Genomic DNA, 16,870 nt, shown 5'->3' with positions numbered 1-16,870 from the left:
TTTAATTCATGCAATTGTTTATATGCATAGGAGTTCTATGATTATTATTATTATTATTATTATTATTATTATTATTATTATTATTATTATTATTATTATTATTATTATTATTATTGTTATAATGGATAGATGCATATGCTATTACTATATTATTAAAGTTATGGGAAAACTGGACGAAAGGAAACAAAAAGAAGTCAAATTTGTTTAAGTGGGAATTGGTTCTTTGAGAGGAGAGTGTTAGTGGCCATGCCAATGATTAGCTAATAATTGTTTGATGATGAAAAGAAAAAGAAAAAGAAAAATCGAGAGGTGTATATATATACACACGATGAAAGTGTTCGATTAGGTAGCATTCTGCAATTCGGTCTTTTAGGTGCATAACAATACCTCTAGTTTTAAATTTATTCTTTTAATTATCATATTATGATTTAAGTTTTGATATATTAGATAGGTAATTAAATATTAGGTATTTTATTATGTAAATACCATCAAATTTGTGATATTGGAGGAATAAAGACTTAACCTTAGACTTGAGATTTAGGAAATTGATTACAGGATTGGATGAGTTTTAGGTCTAGGCTAGACATACAGTAATCTACGGACTCGATTACTTACGAATATTGTATATTTGATAGATTGGAAATGTTCTGAGGAATTAAAGAAAGGAAAAACATTGGTGAATTAGCTTACTTGATTTCGATTCTTCGGTTGAGGTAGGTTATGATTTATTTATATCATAGATAGACTCTTAATAGTGATTGATAGTCATTGGGTAATGTTGTGGTTTGGATGGTTGATATGTTGTTGTGATTGGTTTGAAATCATAAGACCATGAAATCCATAATCTTGAACTTGTCTTATCAAAAGTGATACCTCGAATAAAGAAGGCTTGATAAAATATTGTTAATAAAGTGAAAAGTGATAAAAAAGTGATAAATTAATTATATTTGGATCCGGTGTCATGTTCTGACACGGTATATTTTGATCCGGTGTCACATTTTGACATGATATTATTAGATCGGGTGTCATGTTCCTATACGATATTATTGAATCGGGTGTCACATTCCGACACGATATATTTGGATCGGGTGTCACATGCCGACATGATATTATTGGATCGGGTATCATGTTCCGGCACAGTAATATTAAAGGAAAATAGATGAAAATGACTTAATGCTACCAATCTAAAATAACTCATTTCCCAAAAGAATGTGGTGTGGAGGCCTGAGTCCTCATGTATACTTTGGATATTGTTGACTGATTACGTAATTATTTCATTGTGTTGTCACTTAATCTTGATCTTGTTGTTTTCCACCTGTTAAGTGTTATAGTTGATTTCCTGCTTACTTTATGCATATTGATTTCTATTTCGAGTCGTCCGATGATACCTACTCAGTGCATGTTACCCTGTACTAACCCCTACTTGTATTTTTCTTTGCTTTATTTTGTGGAGTGCAATGAGTTACCATCGACTTCAACTCTCCCTCAGCTCTAGCTAGTCTCTGGTATATCAAATTTCAGGGAGAGCTATCCTTCTAATTCGTGTTGGATTCTCTTAGTCATGATATGATGCCCTTAGTTTTCGGACACAAACTAGTTTATTTATCTATTTTGGTGTTTGATACTCTTAGACTTGATATTCTGAAATTAGATGTCCTTGATATGATGACTTTCAGGATTTGAGAATGACATGTAATAGACCCTAATGGATTGTTGTTTCTTACTTCCGTAAGTTGGGCTTCCACATTATTATCGTATTTTATAAGTTGAACAACTAATATAAGTTGAGATTGTATCGTTGGTTCTCCCACCTAGGAGGTTAAGTGTGGATGCCACTTTGGCCCATTTTAGATCGTGACATTGGCTTGAGATCAATTTCTTTTCTCAATTTTCTATGGTCAAGCTCATCACACCATATTTATCTAATACGATTTATCTTTGTGCCGAATGAACTAGTTATTTATGCATATTGATTTACATGATTTAGATTGTATTGTCATGCATTTTGTATTACGAGCGAGAATTTTACTAGGGTTAATTTCATAAATATTCAACAAAAAATATTTATTTGTATCAAATATTGTCAAGTTTTTTTATTTACATAAAAAATAACCTAAAATTAGTGATATATGTACAGACAGCAAAAATATTTTCAATAAAATGGTCATATGTATATGTAATGTATTGATATAGTATAAATAGTGTATACTCTTGTATAGATGATATATAACTATACATTTATATATATTGTCGATACAATAAAGTATACATTGCATGTACATTACTGATACAATAAAGTATGCATTGCAAATCAATATTTTTTCAATCTCAACTAACTCAAATCTTCTTTAAACAATTCCAAAATGTAGATATGAACTCCTCTCAATATTTTGAGTGTTTTGATACATTATTCACTCAAAATAATTCATATTTTGCAGCATGTTGATTTTAAAATTTGAGCTTTGAACATGATGGATGAAGGAGAGGAGGAGGAGGAGAAGAAGAAGAATAAGAAGATCAACGAAGGCGAATAAGAAAGCGTGGATTGTAATTGAAAAGTGTTAAATGGTCATTTTTGGTAAAAAAAAATACATATGATAATTTGACGTCTTCTAGAAAGGATTTATTTTAACTAAATATATTGATTTTTTAGAATTAAAAACAACACAACACTCCAAAAATCCCTTTTTCATCTCTATTTCTTCATCTCTCGCTTTCTCGGCTATTTTTTCTCTCACACTCATGATTTCTCTTCATCTTTTTCTTCACAATTTTCATTCAAAGAAGTATTTTTAAATATTCATATCTTCAAATCAATTATTGCTCATGTTTCATGATTTTCACGAAAAAAACAACATGGAGAAATATATAAAGACCAAAAATTTAGACAAATTTGTATGCACAAATATAAATTTCAAATCTCTAAAATTACAGTAGCAAGAGTTCGCCATTGATGGTCATTAAAAGCTTCAAGCTTTGAATTCATTAGTTGACTTTTACGAATTTATGATTAGTTTGGATTTGATTGTTCGTGCAAATAATTGAACATATCAGTTGAAGTTTATAGCTCAATTTTAAGGAGGATTGATTAAGTTTAGAATCGATTTTAGGAGTCAAAATTAGAATAAAGCTACAAGAAGATAATTTTTTCATAATTGTATTAGATTTGTTTCATGATTGTATTAAAATCATGAACAATACATTTGTAATACATATTGCAGACATATCCCCTTCTTAGAGATATCAATCAAAATAATTTAGATAATACACTTATAATACATTTATAATACAAGCACCATACATTTTTAATATATATTGCAAAAATCACTTCTTTCTTACTGATACAAATCAAAATAATCTATAAGACACATATAATATATGTTTTATCATGAACAACACATTTACAATTCATATTGCAGACATTACTCCCTTCTTAGTGATACCAACCAAAATAATTTAGGTAACACATTTATAATATATTTATAATTTATAATACAAACACAATACATTTTTAATACATATGATAGATTTCACTCTCTTCTTAGTGATACCAAAATAATAATTTGGGTAACACACTTATAATACATTTATAATACAATCACAATACATTTTGAATACATATTGCAAACAATTTATAAGACACATATAATACATGTAGACATCACTCCCTTTTTTATACCAACCAGAATAATTTATAACACAATTTAGTACAAGCAAAATACATTTTTAATACATATTGCAGACAACATTACAATTTTGATACAATCTCCAAAAATTCATATCTTTAAATCTTCATATCTTCAAATCCTCATATATTTATATCATCAAATCTTCATATATTCACATCTTCAAATCTGCATATCTTTGTATCTTCAAATTATCATATCTTCAAACCTTCATATCATCAAATCTTCATACATTAAAACTTTCATATCTTCAAATATTCACCAAGTATGAATACGATTATTAAATAACTATTATTAGAATGAAAATCGCCGTCAACGTTAAAATAGCAATGAGAAATTGGTTGGCTTCTCCAGCAAATTGAGTAGCCCTAGTTCTTAGGCCTATGAAAATAGCTCTAACTTCTTTATGAATGAATGATAATGTAAATCTTAGTTCTTTGACCTTTGATAGAAGCTTAAGAGTTGAGATATGGAAAGAGAGAAAGAGCAAGTCGACACGAAGAAAGTAAAAGAGAAAGAGAGAGAGAAATCTAATAAAATACGTAGTATTGCGATATATTTTTATAGATGATAATAATTAAAGAGTCTGTTAAAGTATAATAATCTATACTATATTAAAAGTACGAAGGTCCTTAATAATGTTGCTTGAACTTTTTGTCCTTCATTAAATGACATTTCTTTAGAAAAAACATCGTCTTTTCACAATTTTTATTTAATTATTAAATAATTATTTTAATGATATTAACTATGGATCATAATATAAATGCTAAAATAATTGGTCAACTCCTAAATATTTGATAGAATGTTTTGTTTATTCAGGTATCCTAAAATAATGAAAAATTTCATAAATCTTAATTATATAAGGAAAGGTTTAGAACTAAATATATCTGTGAATAAGAAAATTGAGTTAATCAAGGACTCCTTTCAACTCATTATGATCATTTTTAAGAACTAAAATTTTTTTTATTAATTTTTATTTTATAACTTAAACATATTGTTTACATATTATGTTTTCTAAGTTTGTTAGGAGTTTTAATGTTAAATTTTATTCATTAGGAATTTGGAATAAAATAATTTTTATATATCAAACACATATGTTTGGCTTTATCATTTTTGTTTTCTTACCCTTTTTATTTTTATAGAAGTCCATCTTTTTTTCTTTCGATCGATGTCTTTTTTTTAAAAAAAATCAATGTAAATTAATAATTTTTTCTCCCGATACTAATTCAAAATCCTACTGCAGATTCTCAATTTGGGACCGAATCCCAAGTTCATGTCACGACCCAAGCCTAGGGCCTAGACGTGACATGGCGAATGAGGAACCCGAAAGTACCTCAAACAAGCCTCTTAGCATTCTTTTAGCCTTTCATAGGTAATGATGATAAATAGACAAGCGGAAATCATAATAATAAATCTTCAACTTACATATGTCCAACAATACCTCTAACTATTAGATTTAATGGGGCTAAGACAAGTTCCTAGCTCACCCTCAATCATAATAGAAGAAATGCCATAATAAAATATCTTAACATATCATAAGCTAGAAAGACAAAGGAGTATTGTTCCCGGAACATGGGAACTCACCAAAAGTAGTCTTCAATGGAATATCAACTAGCCACGTGGAGGAGAACGAGGAGGAGCAGCGATCCCTACATGGTGATATCATGTAGGCAAAAGAGTATGCGTTAGTACTTTGAATGTACTAAGTATGTAAGGATGCATGAACATTGAGAAAATATTATAACATTTATGTAATATGGAACATAATGTAATACATGCATAATAAATCATATGGATATCCTTTAAAACATTCATTTTTGTGGGAAGCTAACCATAACCGACATTTAAGACCATGCGAGCTATTACATGGAATCCAACATAACCCCCTACGTTGGCCGGGGAGACTACTTGCCAGGTAGAACTCCGTCAATTTCATTCATTTCTTTAACTTTAACTTTAAGGGCTATTTATGGATCCATTAGCCTAAGCCTACAAGGGCTCCTATGTTGGCACATAGTTAATGAGACAAGGGGTTGCTACTAGGATTCCCTTACCGAATCCACCTCAATGCCTCATTCGGTGCTAAGTCAATCCCACGGAATAGTTTAATACTTTAAAATATTCATAGCATATAACTTGAGAATTCAAACATCATATTCGGTAGAATAGCTCATTAAAACATTTGATAATTCAAATATGCAAGAATTGTCCATATTGCATAAAGAATTCATCATTCATATTATTTCATCATTCTTTCATTTCATAAGACTCCTTTTTTTATTATAGATATTTCTTTCATAAACATTTATTTGGAGTCAAAGCTTTCAAGTCAAACTTTATTAAAAATATAGTAAAACTAGGTGGGTTCAAATCACTTCAACTTGCAAATATGTATGTAATTAAATATACATAAATATTTTAAAAATCATTAATTAAAAATCATGCTTTAAACAACCCACCATGAATTTCAAGAACCTTTAAATAGATAAATAGAGGAATTACTTGCAAACTATAAATTCATATATATAAAATTACGTTGTATCAAAATAGAGCAATAATCATTAGTTTAACCATGATTCATACTATTAAGTAAAAATAAGAATTAACATAAGAAAATATTACTTAAAATCAAGATATTTAATTGAAAGAGTTTTTGGACTACATGGATGGAAGAATTCATAGATAAACACCACATAACTTAGAGTAAAGCTTAAAGAAAATAAATATAATTTATCATATAATCAAAATAATTTAGACATGAGAGTGGAAGGAATACTCTCATTGAAACCTTACATACCTGGAAACCGAAGCTTTAGTTGGTACCGGAAGACTTAATGAACACTCTTGAGTCCTAGCTTCTCTCCTTGCCGGAACGTTTTGTGTACTACCCGGAATATATGAATCACCGGAATAGTATTTTTTTCACTACTAAGAACTAAAACTATATTTGAGAATGTGTATAGAGAGAAGATTTGCTTGAGAAAGCTTGATGAATAAAATGAGGAAATAAGGTGGGTATTTATAGGTGGGAAAGATGACCTAACAATAAATAAAATAATTATAAATAAAAATCTGAAAATTTAGTGGAATATATTGATGTCATGGATGATGTTAAATGGAGGACAATTTATGTCATGAGTGATGTCAAATGTATCTAGATCTTTCTATGGTAGGTGAAATGAGTTATCTTTGACAGAATACTCTTTTTGGTAGCTGCGTTTGAATAAGATAAATTCCTTATTAAGATTTGGTGTCTTCATAAGAATTGTAGATATGGAAGTCTAGTTTCATATCGTTCAAGAATCAACCAATTTGGATAAACCTACAGTGAGATATGATTTTTCTTCTATAAACACTCATTTCCGTAACAGCATCCTACCTTACAAAGATTAATTTATTTGACCTACTTAACCTCCGAATCTTAAAATATGGTCTTCATAAAAGTTGTAGGTAATGCTCTTGTGGTTACTCAGAAATTTGAATCACTCAATTTGGATATTTCTATGAAAAGTTATGACCAAAATACAGAGACTGTATCATGTTTAGGCAAAAATTGAAACATCGTATACAACGTTTTTAGGGGATATTACACTTCAATTCGAGACCCAACTCTCGGGTCCCAAATTGGCTCGGAATCGAATCTTAATTTCACTGTCCGATCTTACATAGGCTCCGAGGTCGAATTTTGAATTGGGTGTCGGGGTTGGGACTTGATTCAGGTGTCGGAATGGTGTTTCAAGTCAGGCGTCAAAATCGAGTTTTGAATTTAGAGTCGAGGTCAGGTTATAGGTCAACTGTCAAGTTTGAATCCCGAATCGATCGTCGGAATCGAATATCAAGGTCGGATCTCAGTTCAAAAATTAGGTCATGGGTCGGTTGTTAGGATCGGATCTCCGTCAGCTATCGGGATCGGATTCTGCTTTGAAATTTGGGTCTTGAATTGGGTATTATGGTTGGATTTCAGTTCGAAAGTCAGATCTCGAGATCGGATCCAAAATCAATGGTTAGTGTCAGGTGTCAAGGTCGAGTCCCAACTCAAAAATCGACAATTGGTTCAGAAGCCAAGGTCATGTTCGATTTGGAAGTTGGGTCATGGGTCGAGAGTCGAACCTTAAGTCGGAGTCGAGAATATGGGTCGGGTCCTGCTTGGAAAGTTGAGTCCCATATCAAATTTTGGGTCGGTCCTGGTTTAGATGTCGGATCTCAATTTAGATGTCGGATTCCGAGTAAGGGAGTCGGAAGTCATGTCTCAGGTCGAGTGTCAGAGTTGAATTCCGATCGATCATCGAGGTCGTGTTTATATTCGGATGTCGAGGTCAGAATTTTTCATAAAAGTTTTTTTCCTACATCTACTTTTACTTCTTAATTATTAGTATGGTGGTGAGTTATAATATTTCTCTTTAAGTACATTTTTTATCTTAAAAAATTTACGTTATTTTTTTAAAAATTGTACTTAATAATATAATATACACATAGTATTATATATATATAATGCATACACACGTGCAAAATACATACAATTAGCTAGTTATTTTTTAAAAGGTACTCACTCAAGTAATCAATATAAAGGGAAACCTCATAGATAAACTATAATAAGAAAATATTTATCATCTATAACAATAATATTATTTTTTTCGCTGGATACTTATAATGCATTTATAATGCAGTTTTAATACATATTACAGAGAATACTTTATTAACCACATATAATACAAATTTTGTTCATGGATAATATATTTATCACACACTTTAATATACGTATAATACATTGTGTCAATTTCTTACCAAACAAACATAATATATTTTAAAATACTTATAATATATTTATATTGCATACATAACTCACTTTCGATACATAGCAAATTTATCGTAGTATTGTTATGTATTGCTATAGATGATAATAAATAAAAAATATTGCTAAAGTCAATAATTATTTATTTAAAAGTATTGATAAAATGTCAAGATCTGCAGGCCCGATTGAATAAAAAGGTTAAGTCGTTTTAGGCCCAACTACCAATTGTTGTGGATAGCAGCAATTTATGGAGCACAAAAAGAAAAATATAACTTACATAAATCTCATAGTATTAGGAGTCAATTACATCATATCCCTATTCTTTTTCAAATTATAAAAATTTCTTATATTTTGAGAAACTCGGATACATAAGCCATATTTCCTGATACATAGTGATGCATTTAATGTTGTTGTGGTAAAAAAGGAAAATTAATGGAAGATCTTTTAATTGAATATTTTGTTATGTTTAAAAAGAAAAAAAGTAAATAAAGAAAGCATAAATTATCGAAAAACTTTATTGGCAATGGAATTCAATCCCTGACAAATTGAAACATTCTAGTACAATTCAAAATTCTTCTTTTCATTCTTCCAAAAAAATTCTCAATTTTTGAATCAAAATTGTCTATAAATTGTACTGATATAACATGAACCTGTCGATCTTGCTGAGACATTTCGAAATCTGAAAAAATGAGGTGAGGTATGAATGATACAAAAGTGATGGAATTGTTGTTGGTCAAAATACAAGAGTTGATGGTGGCTCGTGTAAGGGCTTTGAGTCAAGATCCATGGACGCGCGCCATTGTTGAAAGTGAAAAAAGGTTACGGGAGTTGATACAGAGCAAAGAAGAATGTGTAGAAGGATTTCGTCATCACGTCTTTTTGTTTTTAACAAATCAGATTGTTGATTTTTTTTTCTATTTTTTGTTGTTTTTCTTTTTGTGATACATATATGTTCAGATTTTTAATGTATCTAGTTATTTTTCTTTCTTAAATTAATATATCATGCATTCCTTTCAACATTATGATACTTTACATTTTTATTATGCACAATCTATTGTGTTCAAATATTAATTTTGACACATAACCTTAATTTATTAAAACACAAATTAGTATATTAGCCTGTTTGGATTGACTTATTTTTAAGCAGCTTATAAGTTGAAAACTGCTTATAAGTTATAAAAAAAAATAGGTGCAGACTAACTTTTTTTTTTGACTTATAAACTGTTTTCAACTTATAAACTGCTTAAAAATAATTCATCCAAATAAACCCAACTATTTATTGGGGCTTATTTTAAGCACAAAACGACTTTAAGTTGATCAGTCAAACACTAAAAAAAACTGAAAATAGCTTATAAGCAGCTTGTAAGACAATCCAAACGGCCTCTATATCATGTTTAGAGTTATTTATTTGATACATAACTATTATAAATTTCGTTATTTTTTACTACCAGATACATTTACCTTAACTTATTCAACTATAATGTTATGTATCTGTAGATATTATCAAATATAATTGTTGATATATAAACACTAATGTTTTTATAACAATAGCAGTTTGTATCATTTTCATAGTTATGTATATGACATAGTATTGATAGAACAACTGGTTGATTTTTTTATTATTTTTTTTTTGATTTTTTGTTGTTAATCTTTTCTGATACATATGAGTTCTGGACATGATACATCAATTTGAATTTATAATAAATGTATCTGATACATAATGACTACTAGCAATGTATCTATCTCAAATATAACATCTTAAGGGCAACCATTACCTATTTAATGTATCTAGTAGAAATAATGTACTTAACAATTCAAACAAGGTACATAAATAGTAATGTATCATGATAAATCTATCCATCTCGAAAACACAATTCAAATGTAATGTATCATAATGTTGAAACGAAGGCATTATACATTAATTTAAAAAATAAAAACAATTAGATACATTAAAAATGTGAACCTATATGTATCACAAAAAGATGAACAACAAAAATCGAACTTCATCCATATGTATGAACAATTTTTTAAGATGAAAAAACTAAAAAAGAATTATTTTTTTTAAAAAAAAACTTAATTGATGAAAAGAAATTTACTTCTTAAATAACTTGAAATCATTAATTGGAAGGAGGAAAATTTTGAAATTCAAAAATAGATTAATGGATGTAACTGTGGAGAGATTTGTGGAGTGAAAAAAGAAAGAAAATCATGAGTATAATATTTTGAATTGATGTATCTGAAAAAAGAGATGATGAGAGAAAAATGAGAGATTTTTGATATTTTTTAAAACGGTAGAAAAATTAAGAAAATATGATAAAAAAAGATGTATAGTTAAGTAATTTTTCCAAAAAAAAAAAATCCAACCATTCACCCAAGCATATTATAGATGATGTCGAGGTTGTAGTACGGTAGTGAAGATGTCAAAAATGTACAATATTAGAGTTAGGCATTTTGGACATCACTCTAAAATACTTTTCAATATTATGTTTGGTAGACAATATGGAAATCGAGTCTTCCAAAACTATGTAGAGGTGTATAGTTGAGGAACAAGGCCTCTACATTTTAAAATTTGCCATGCCCAAAAAAAAACACATACCTCACTTAAGGGCAAAGAAGTACAAATGTGACATCAATTGCTTAGTCATTTCATTTTTACACCACCGACTTTAGGAGTAGCAAAAAATTAAATGTAAAATTGGAGGTACAGTTCATATCCTCAAAAATAGAAGGAAAAAGTGTGATTATGATGGCGTTGTATCGCAACATAATCAACCATTTTTCGAAAGATAACCCAATTTTATTTTATTTTTTCATTTTGTTATTTATTCTTTTACCCCTCTTGTTGTGTATAGCGTGTGAAGCCAATTTACAGTTCTAATGTGGGATAGGGAGATACTCTTTATTCAGTTTTCCTAGTAATTGATGATCTCTCTCAAATTGTTTTTTGTTCATTGATTCTTTTCTAGTGATGTAACTTGAATTGGATGATTTTTAGAAAATATTGGAATTGGATTTTACTTTTTAGATTTTGTTCTTAGTAGTATTAAAAGAGAGGAAGAAAAAACTTATAACTTGTTTGATATCATCATGAGCCTAAGAAAACATTTTCCTGTGAGGTGTTTGAGTAATTAATTATAGCAGACTTTTGACATCTAAGCTCATGATTCCTAGTGACTTTGAATGTAGGTTTTTTCTTATTTTGTAGTTTGTGATGACCCTATGTCTCAAAAGTATATTGTTATATCTTGATAGAGACTTGTGTTATATGAGGTAAAAATATTCTATATATTTCATGTTTTGCATCTTAATTTAGAACTTGTTGACATGCGGTAATTCAGAAAGCTTAGGTGCTCTTCATTAGTCTTTCCGAATCAACAATAACATACTCTTTATATTCCCACAAGAATGGTCTAGAGAGCGTAAAGTGTATGCAAACCTCACCCCTTACTACCTCATGGAGATATAGGTTTTTTCCAAAACACCTTCAGCTCAAGTAAACACATAACAAGATAGTTTGAAAAAGGCATCAAATCTTTCTGAGTTCTCTTCTAATATCTTTGGACTCAAATATTGTTTCTCAAATTTCATCCTCTGGAGAGGAGCAAAAACAATTTTCAAAAGAGATTTAACATGATTTTTTTTTTAAAAAAGGCAGTGACTAAATTATTCATGAGCTTCCATTGCTTCTCATATAAAACAAGTCCATCCTTGATACATTTGCAGCTAAGAACACTACATAACTTTTCTTTCTTCAATATACATTTCTGTTAATATTGGAGACAGCTCAGGCTATCCTTATATTAGCCCTCAAATTAGATCTGACTACTAGTATTTATCAGAACAACAAGCTCTAGATTCGCCTTAAGACGTTTGAACCACAAAAAATCAAGTGGACCCTGCCAGGAGAATCATCACATACCTGCATTTCCATGTTGAAAATGCATCCTTTCGGCTGCTTTTTTTTGAAACGCTGGTTGTGTTATTGTCAATCCAAGACCTTACTATGGATGTACGAGATGGTTGAATCACACGTCATTCTCTAGAACTTTTGTGAGGTCTTAATGGGAGCCCAAATATCAGCACCATTGCTGCTTGCCACTCCAACAGTATATGAGACTGGTACAAGACATAAGCCTTGGTTTCTCAAATTGTAAGGTTGTGATTCCTTCACATGAAAACATGAATAACATTTCAACAAGGTTGAATTCTAAGTTTAATTGATATGACACAATTGACATCAATGACTGATCGTAGATTCCAAAATAATGTAGCAATGAAGGTTTTAACTTTTTAGGAATCTCTTCTCTTCAGGGCTGATGCAGTTATAAAGAATAAGCAATTTCAGAAATGGTGCTAATGGAATCTAACCTGTGTCTTCGACATTGGAATACTTCCGAGGTATGGTGCACTCAACACCTGAAAAAAACAGGAAAACAAAATGAGGTCACGTTCATAAGAGGTTAAAATGAGTTGGATGCATATATTTTAGTGATCAGTCCAAGGCGTCATAATCTAAATGAACAGCAGTAACACAAATATCATGATTATATTATCTGTGTAGAAAAAACAATTCGCTTTGACAAGGTGCAAACTAACAGATTTTGAAATAAAGCTAACCAATAACCATCAACAAGAGACGACCTGAATAGTTAATATCCGTGACCTTTGCTTCCAAATATAGGACAAAACTAACGCTCTACACACTTAAGCATCAAGCAGAATGCAATATTCACATGTGAATATATCTGACTTCTCAAAGTTAAACTCTACATGATCTTCCAATCACTCAAATTCGTAGAACATTCGGAGGCATAAAATTCAGTACTAGGAGCACTATGAACATCTGGAAACTTCTCTTGAAATCAATCAATTTGAAACACCAACAACTCGAGCATACAAGAAAAATATAGACGATATCTCCGTTCTTTGAACTCACAAAAAGATTTAAAACATAAGATTTTGCATCTCCATTAATCTTCACAGTAAAGAGCAACACAGAATTACACTCATTTGTAGTAAGCATTCCAAGAATTTACACGCATTCATATTGGAGCCACAATTTTTCTCGTGTTTAATCAGTCGTACAATAATATAGTTCTTATAGATGAGTAAAAAGAAAAAAGTCAGCGAAGGCACACCTTCACTTGTTCATGGAGGAATTTTATGTATCCCATTGCTTCAAGGAGAACAGAAGCCGTATCTGTCTGCAAATATAACAAACATCAGGATTTTATCCATGTGGTGAAAAATTCCAAGCTTAGTAAGAATTGAGTGGGCTTATTTAATTTCAGCTGCTCTAGGCGGACATAATTTCACAAGCACGAGATATTCCACCATTTGGTCGTAAAAAGAATGAACTTCGCTAAACCTTCTCTTTGAAATAAAATTTGTAATTCATTGCACAATTCCTGCAGAGCATACCTTTCCATATGGTGAGACCAGCTGTTGGAGAGCTACTATTCGTTCACCAAACTTCTCCTTCTTCTCCTATTTAAGGAAAAACACAACGGAGAAAAATCTCCATATCAAGAACTCAAAGATAAGTGTTGCAACACATTGAAATTTTAAAAAATATGTTGCACCAGTTCAAAAAATTTCAAAGGTATCCCATAATCAATATATAAATAAACAAATTGTGACTCGGAGAAGCCAAACAAATGTGTCCAAAGCCCTCTATAATTCGGTCACTTCAAGTAGGAAAACTTGAACAAACTATTTTAGTATTTTTAGAGTTTTCTTCAGTCAGTTTAGTCTTTGCCTTAAGACTGAAAGTCAAACAAAATGTTAAATCTTTAACTCAATGAAATGTATAGCACACATAACAGTGTCAACATTGTAATGCTCATCATTGAGTACATCACTGCTAGCCTATGCTGAAAGTATCCAAGAAAAAGTATTCTTAAATCCACGAGCTACAAACGACATAAGATAAGAAGTTCATGAAAAATATATCTTTGTCCATAAACATGTGCACTAACAATAACAGCATTGCAACAAAAAGGAAAGAGAAAAAACCTTGGAGGAAATGGGCATATCGGCCTTTAGTCGTTTTGGTGTAAGAGATGTGAGGCTGGTGCTATGCTCTAGGGAAATTGGACTTCTTTTGTGTTGCATCATCTTTCCTTCTATTGCTTCAATTCGCTAACAAGTAATAGCAATCCTATATAAAAGAAAAGAAAATGGATATTAGCATACTAATACGCAGACGTGTGTTTCAGAAGTCACCTTGTTCAAGGAACTTTCATGGAAGAATACACACATTTAAAAGAGAACACAACTAAATATGCTTGATTTCATTCCAGTTTGTATTGGTGCATAACTCAAAAAACCCTTATGCAAATCCAAGTAATGCAATTACATAAGCTGTAAGACGTGTAATATCCAAAAAGTATAATATCACAATTAAACGACAGGTGCCAAGCTTTCGAATACGTTACAACTTACAACAACAACATACTCGATGTAATCTCACAAATGGGGTCTGTGAATGGTGGGATGTACGCATACCTTACTCCTACCTTTGTGGGATAGAGAGGTTGTTTCCGGCACACCCTCGGCTCAAAACAAATGCTTTCGAAGCAAGATTGCAACAAAAATATGACAGCAAAATAGCAAGATACAAAGCAAATGAAAGCTTTGTAATACCTTTATAGTTGTTAAACTTAAACCATCATCTTCTTATAATATATAGATAACATAAACTATGTTAGAAAAAAGAATGCATTTGTTGTGCTAATTATATAAAACAAACTAAGAATATAACAAGGGATGCATTAAAAAAATGCAATCATCAATAACAGAATCTATGCTTACATAATTACATAAACTATATGCTTATAATTTTTTGTACAATGTCATCCCCTGAACCTTGGTTCTGCCTTTGCAACTAACGATAATAAGCTCAATTATTCTGAGTAATTTTATAAGAATAAATCACAAGTTGGACAACTTCTACATATGGCATAATAATATATAGACACTTTAACTTCACCTCAACTAACAACTAACCGCTCCAACTTTGAAAATACATATCGAGACACTTCAACTCGTCCTCTCTCGTGAATATCTCAATGCTGACGTGACACAGTGGGGACGAGCTGAGATGTTGGATGTGTTTTTTCAAAATTTGAGTTAAAATGTCTATTTATATATTATGCCTTAATCAACCAACTTTTTTTTGATGTATTAATAAACTGTGTAGTGTGAATAGGGGTGAGAACAACGAAATTCAAAGAAACCAACTTTTGGTGGGGCCAACTTCAAAAATATTTTTAATACAATCATTCATTAAACATGAAAGCAGTCATTTGCATACACAAATCTTTTTTTTCACAATCTAAACCTTATCTAATGCCTAATTAAACGTATTCAAGTATACAACCAACTAATCAAAAACATCGACAAAATCAGGTAAACACACTTCAAATAAAAAAATAAACATGATTTTAATAGAAATTACAGATTTATTCAATATAGCACCCAAATTGAAAAGTAAATACACGAAAAAGTCATAGAGATTCAACATATACTATATATATTACATTAAAAATAATTTTAACTATATATAAATAGTATAATTTTTTACCAAAGAAATTCAGATAAACATTGGACCTTTACTAGCTCCGCCCTTGGAATCATGAGTCTCAAGCTTAATTTCTAGTAGTAAAAACTACTAGACAATTTCTTTCTATTTGTTCAAGTATTGATAAATAAAATTACTCCATACGCAGACTATGCCGCCTAAAAGCTATGGATTACTACAAAGTAAAAAGTGTTATATAAAAAGAGAAACAATTGATTACCTTGATTTTGAACTCAGCACTTCAAAATAGAGTTTTCCGGCAAAATTATTTAGCCGGAAAACGATAAAAGAATTATCGGAGAGAAGAATTTGATGCTTTTGTTTTAGAGGAAAGAAAAAAGTAGGGAAAATGAAAGGACAAAAGAGAGAAAGGATAGTGAAAACAAGTGTGGAAGGTGGGAAGGGTTTTTGAAAGTCATTTTATATATGTTTTCAAGACTAATTTTCGAAAAAGAAAAAAAAAACAAAAATATATATTTTTTTATTTGACAGCTAATATCCAACCATGTAAAGAGGAAAAGGGTGGAAGGGAGTAGTTAAATTAAAATCCAGATGATGTCATTTATGCCTTTTATTTTATTTTTAATATATATATATATATAAATGAAAATGACTTGTGATGTGAAAAGCATATTTACTAGTACTACTTACTAATACATTATTTTTGTACTGTTATTTAACTTTTTGAAAACTTTATACTACAAAGAGTGTTTTTTTTGGAAAAAGGATATAAAATATCCTTAAACTATTTGAAATTAATAAAAATATTTTTTGTTTATAGTTTGATTTAAAAATATCCTTGTCATTAAT

General features: G+C 30.2%; 1 protein-coding gene across 2 annotated transcripts; it reads right to left on the bottom strand.

The window, feature by feature from the left end:
• Nucleotides 1-12,133: 12,133 nt before the first annotated feature.
• On the bottom strand, nucleotides 12,134-16,441 carry LOC129888971 (transcription factor bHLH153-like). 2 transcript variants are annotated; one of them, XM_055964047.1, is made up of 6 exons: nucleotides 16,281-16,441; nucleotides 14,494-14,638; nucleotides 13,900-13,965; nucleotides 13,617-13,682; nucleotides 12,847-12,894; nucleotides 12,134-12,643 (listed from the first exon to the last, which is right to left on the bottom strand). In XM_055964047.1, the coding sequence occupies exons 2-6, from the start codon at nucleotides 14,593-14,595 to the stop codon at nucleotides 12,518-12,520; spliced, it is 408 nt and encodes a 135-aa protein (XP_055820022.1). In that variant the 5' UTR covers nucleotides 14,596-14,638; nucleotides 16,281-16,441; the 3' UTR covers nucleotides 12,134-12,517. The 2 variants fall into 2 exon arrangements, with proteins under 2 accessions (XP_055820022.1, XP_055820023.1); XM_055964048.1 differs by lacking the exon at nucleotides 16,281-16,441 and adding an exon at nucleotides 15,292-15,395.
• Between the last annotated feature and the right edge of the window lie 429 nt (nucleotides 16,442-16,870).

The sequence above is a fragment of the Solanum dulcamara genome, chromosome 5, assembly GCF_947179165.1.
Source record: "Solanum dulcamara chromosome 5, daSolDulc1.2, whole genome shotgun sequence".
NCBI classification, from domain to species: Eukaryota; Viridiplantae; Streptophyta; class Magnoliopsida; order Solanales; family Solanaceae; genus Solanum; species Solanum dulcamara.
The sequence above is the reverse complement of the archived record's forward strand: the minus strand, read 5'-3'. Positions and strand labels throughout refer to the sequence as shown.

Coding starts and splice junctions, on each gene's coding strand:
- LOC129888971 (XM_055964047.1), bottom strand. CDS start 14,595: ATGATGCAACACAAAAGAAGTCCAATTTCCCTAGAGCATAGCACCAGC. Junction 13,966..14,493: donor ATATGCCCATTTCCTCCAAG/GTTTTTTCTCTT, acceptor TTCCTTAAATAG/GAGAAGAAGGAGAAGTTTGG. Junction 12,895..13,616: donor TCCTCCATGAACAAGTGAAG/GTGTGCCTTCGC, acceptor TGTTTTTTTCAG/GTGTTGAGTGCACCATACCT.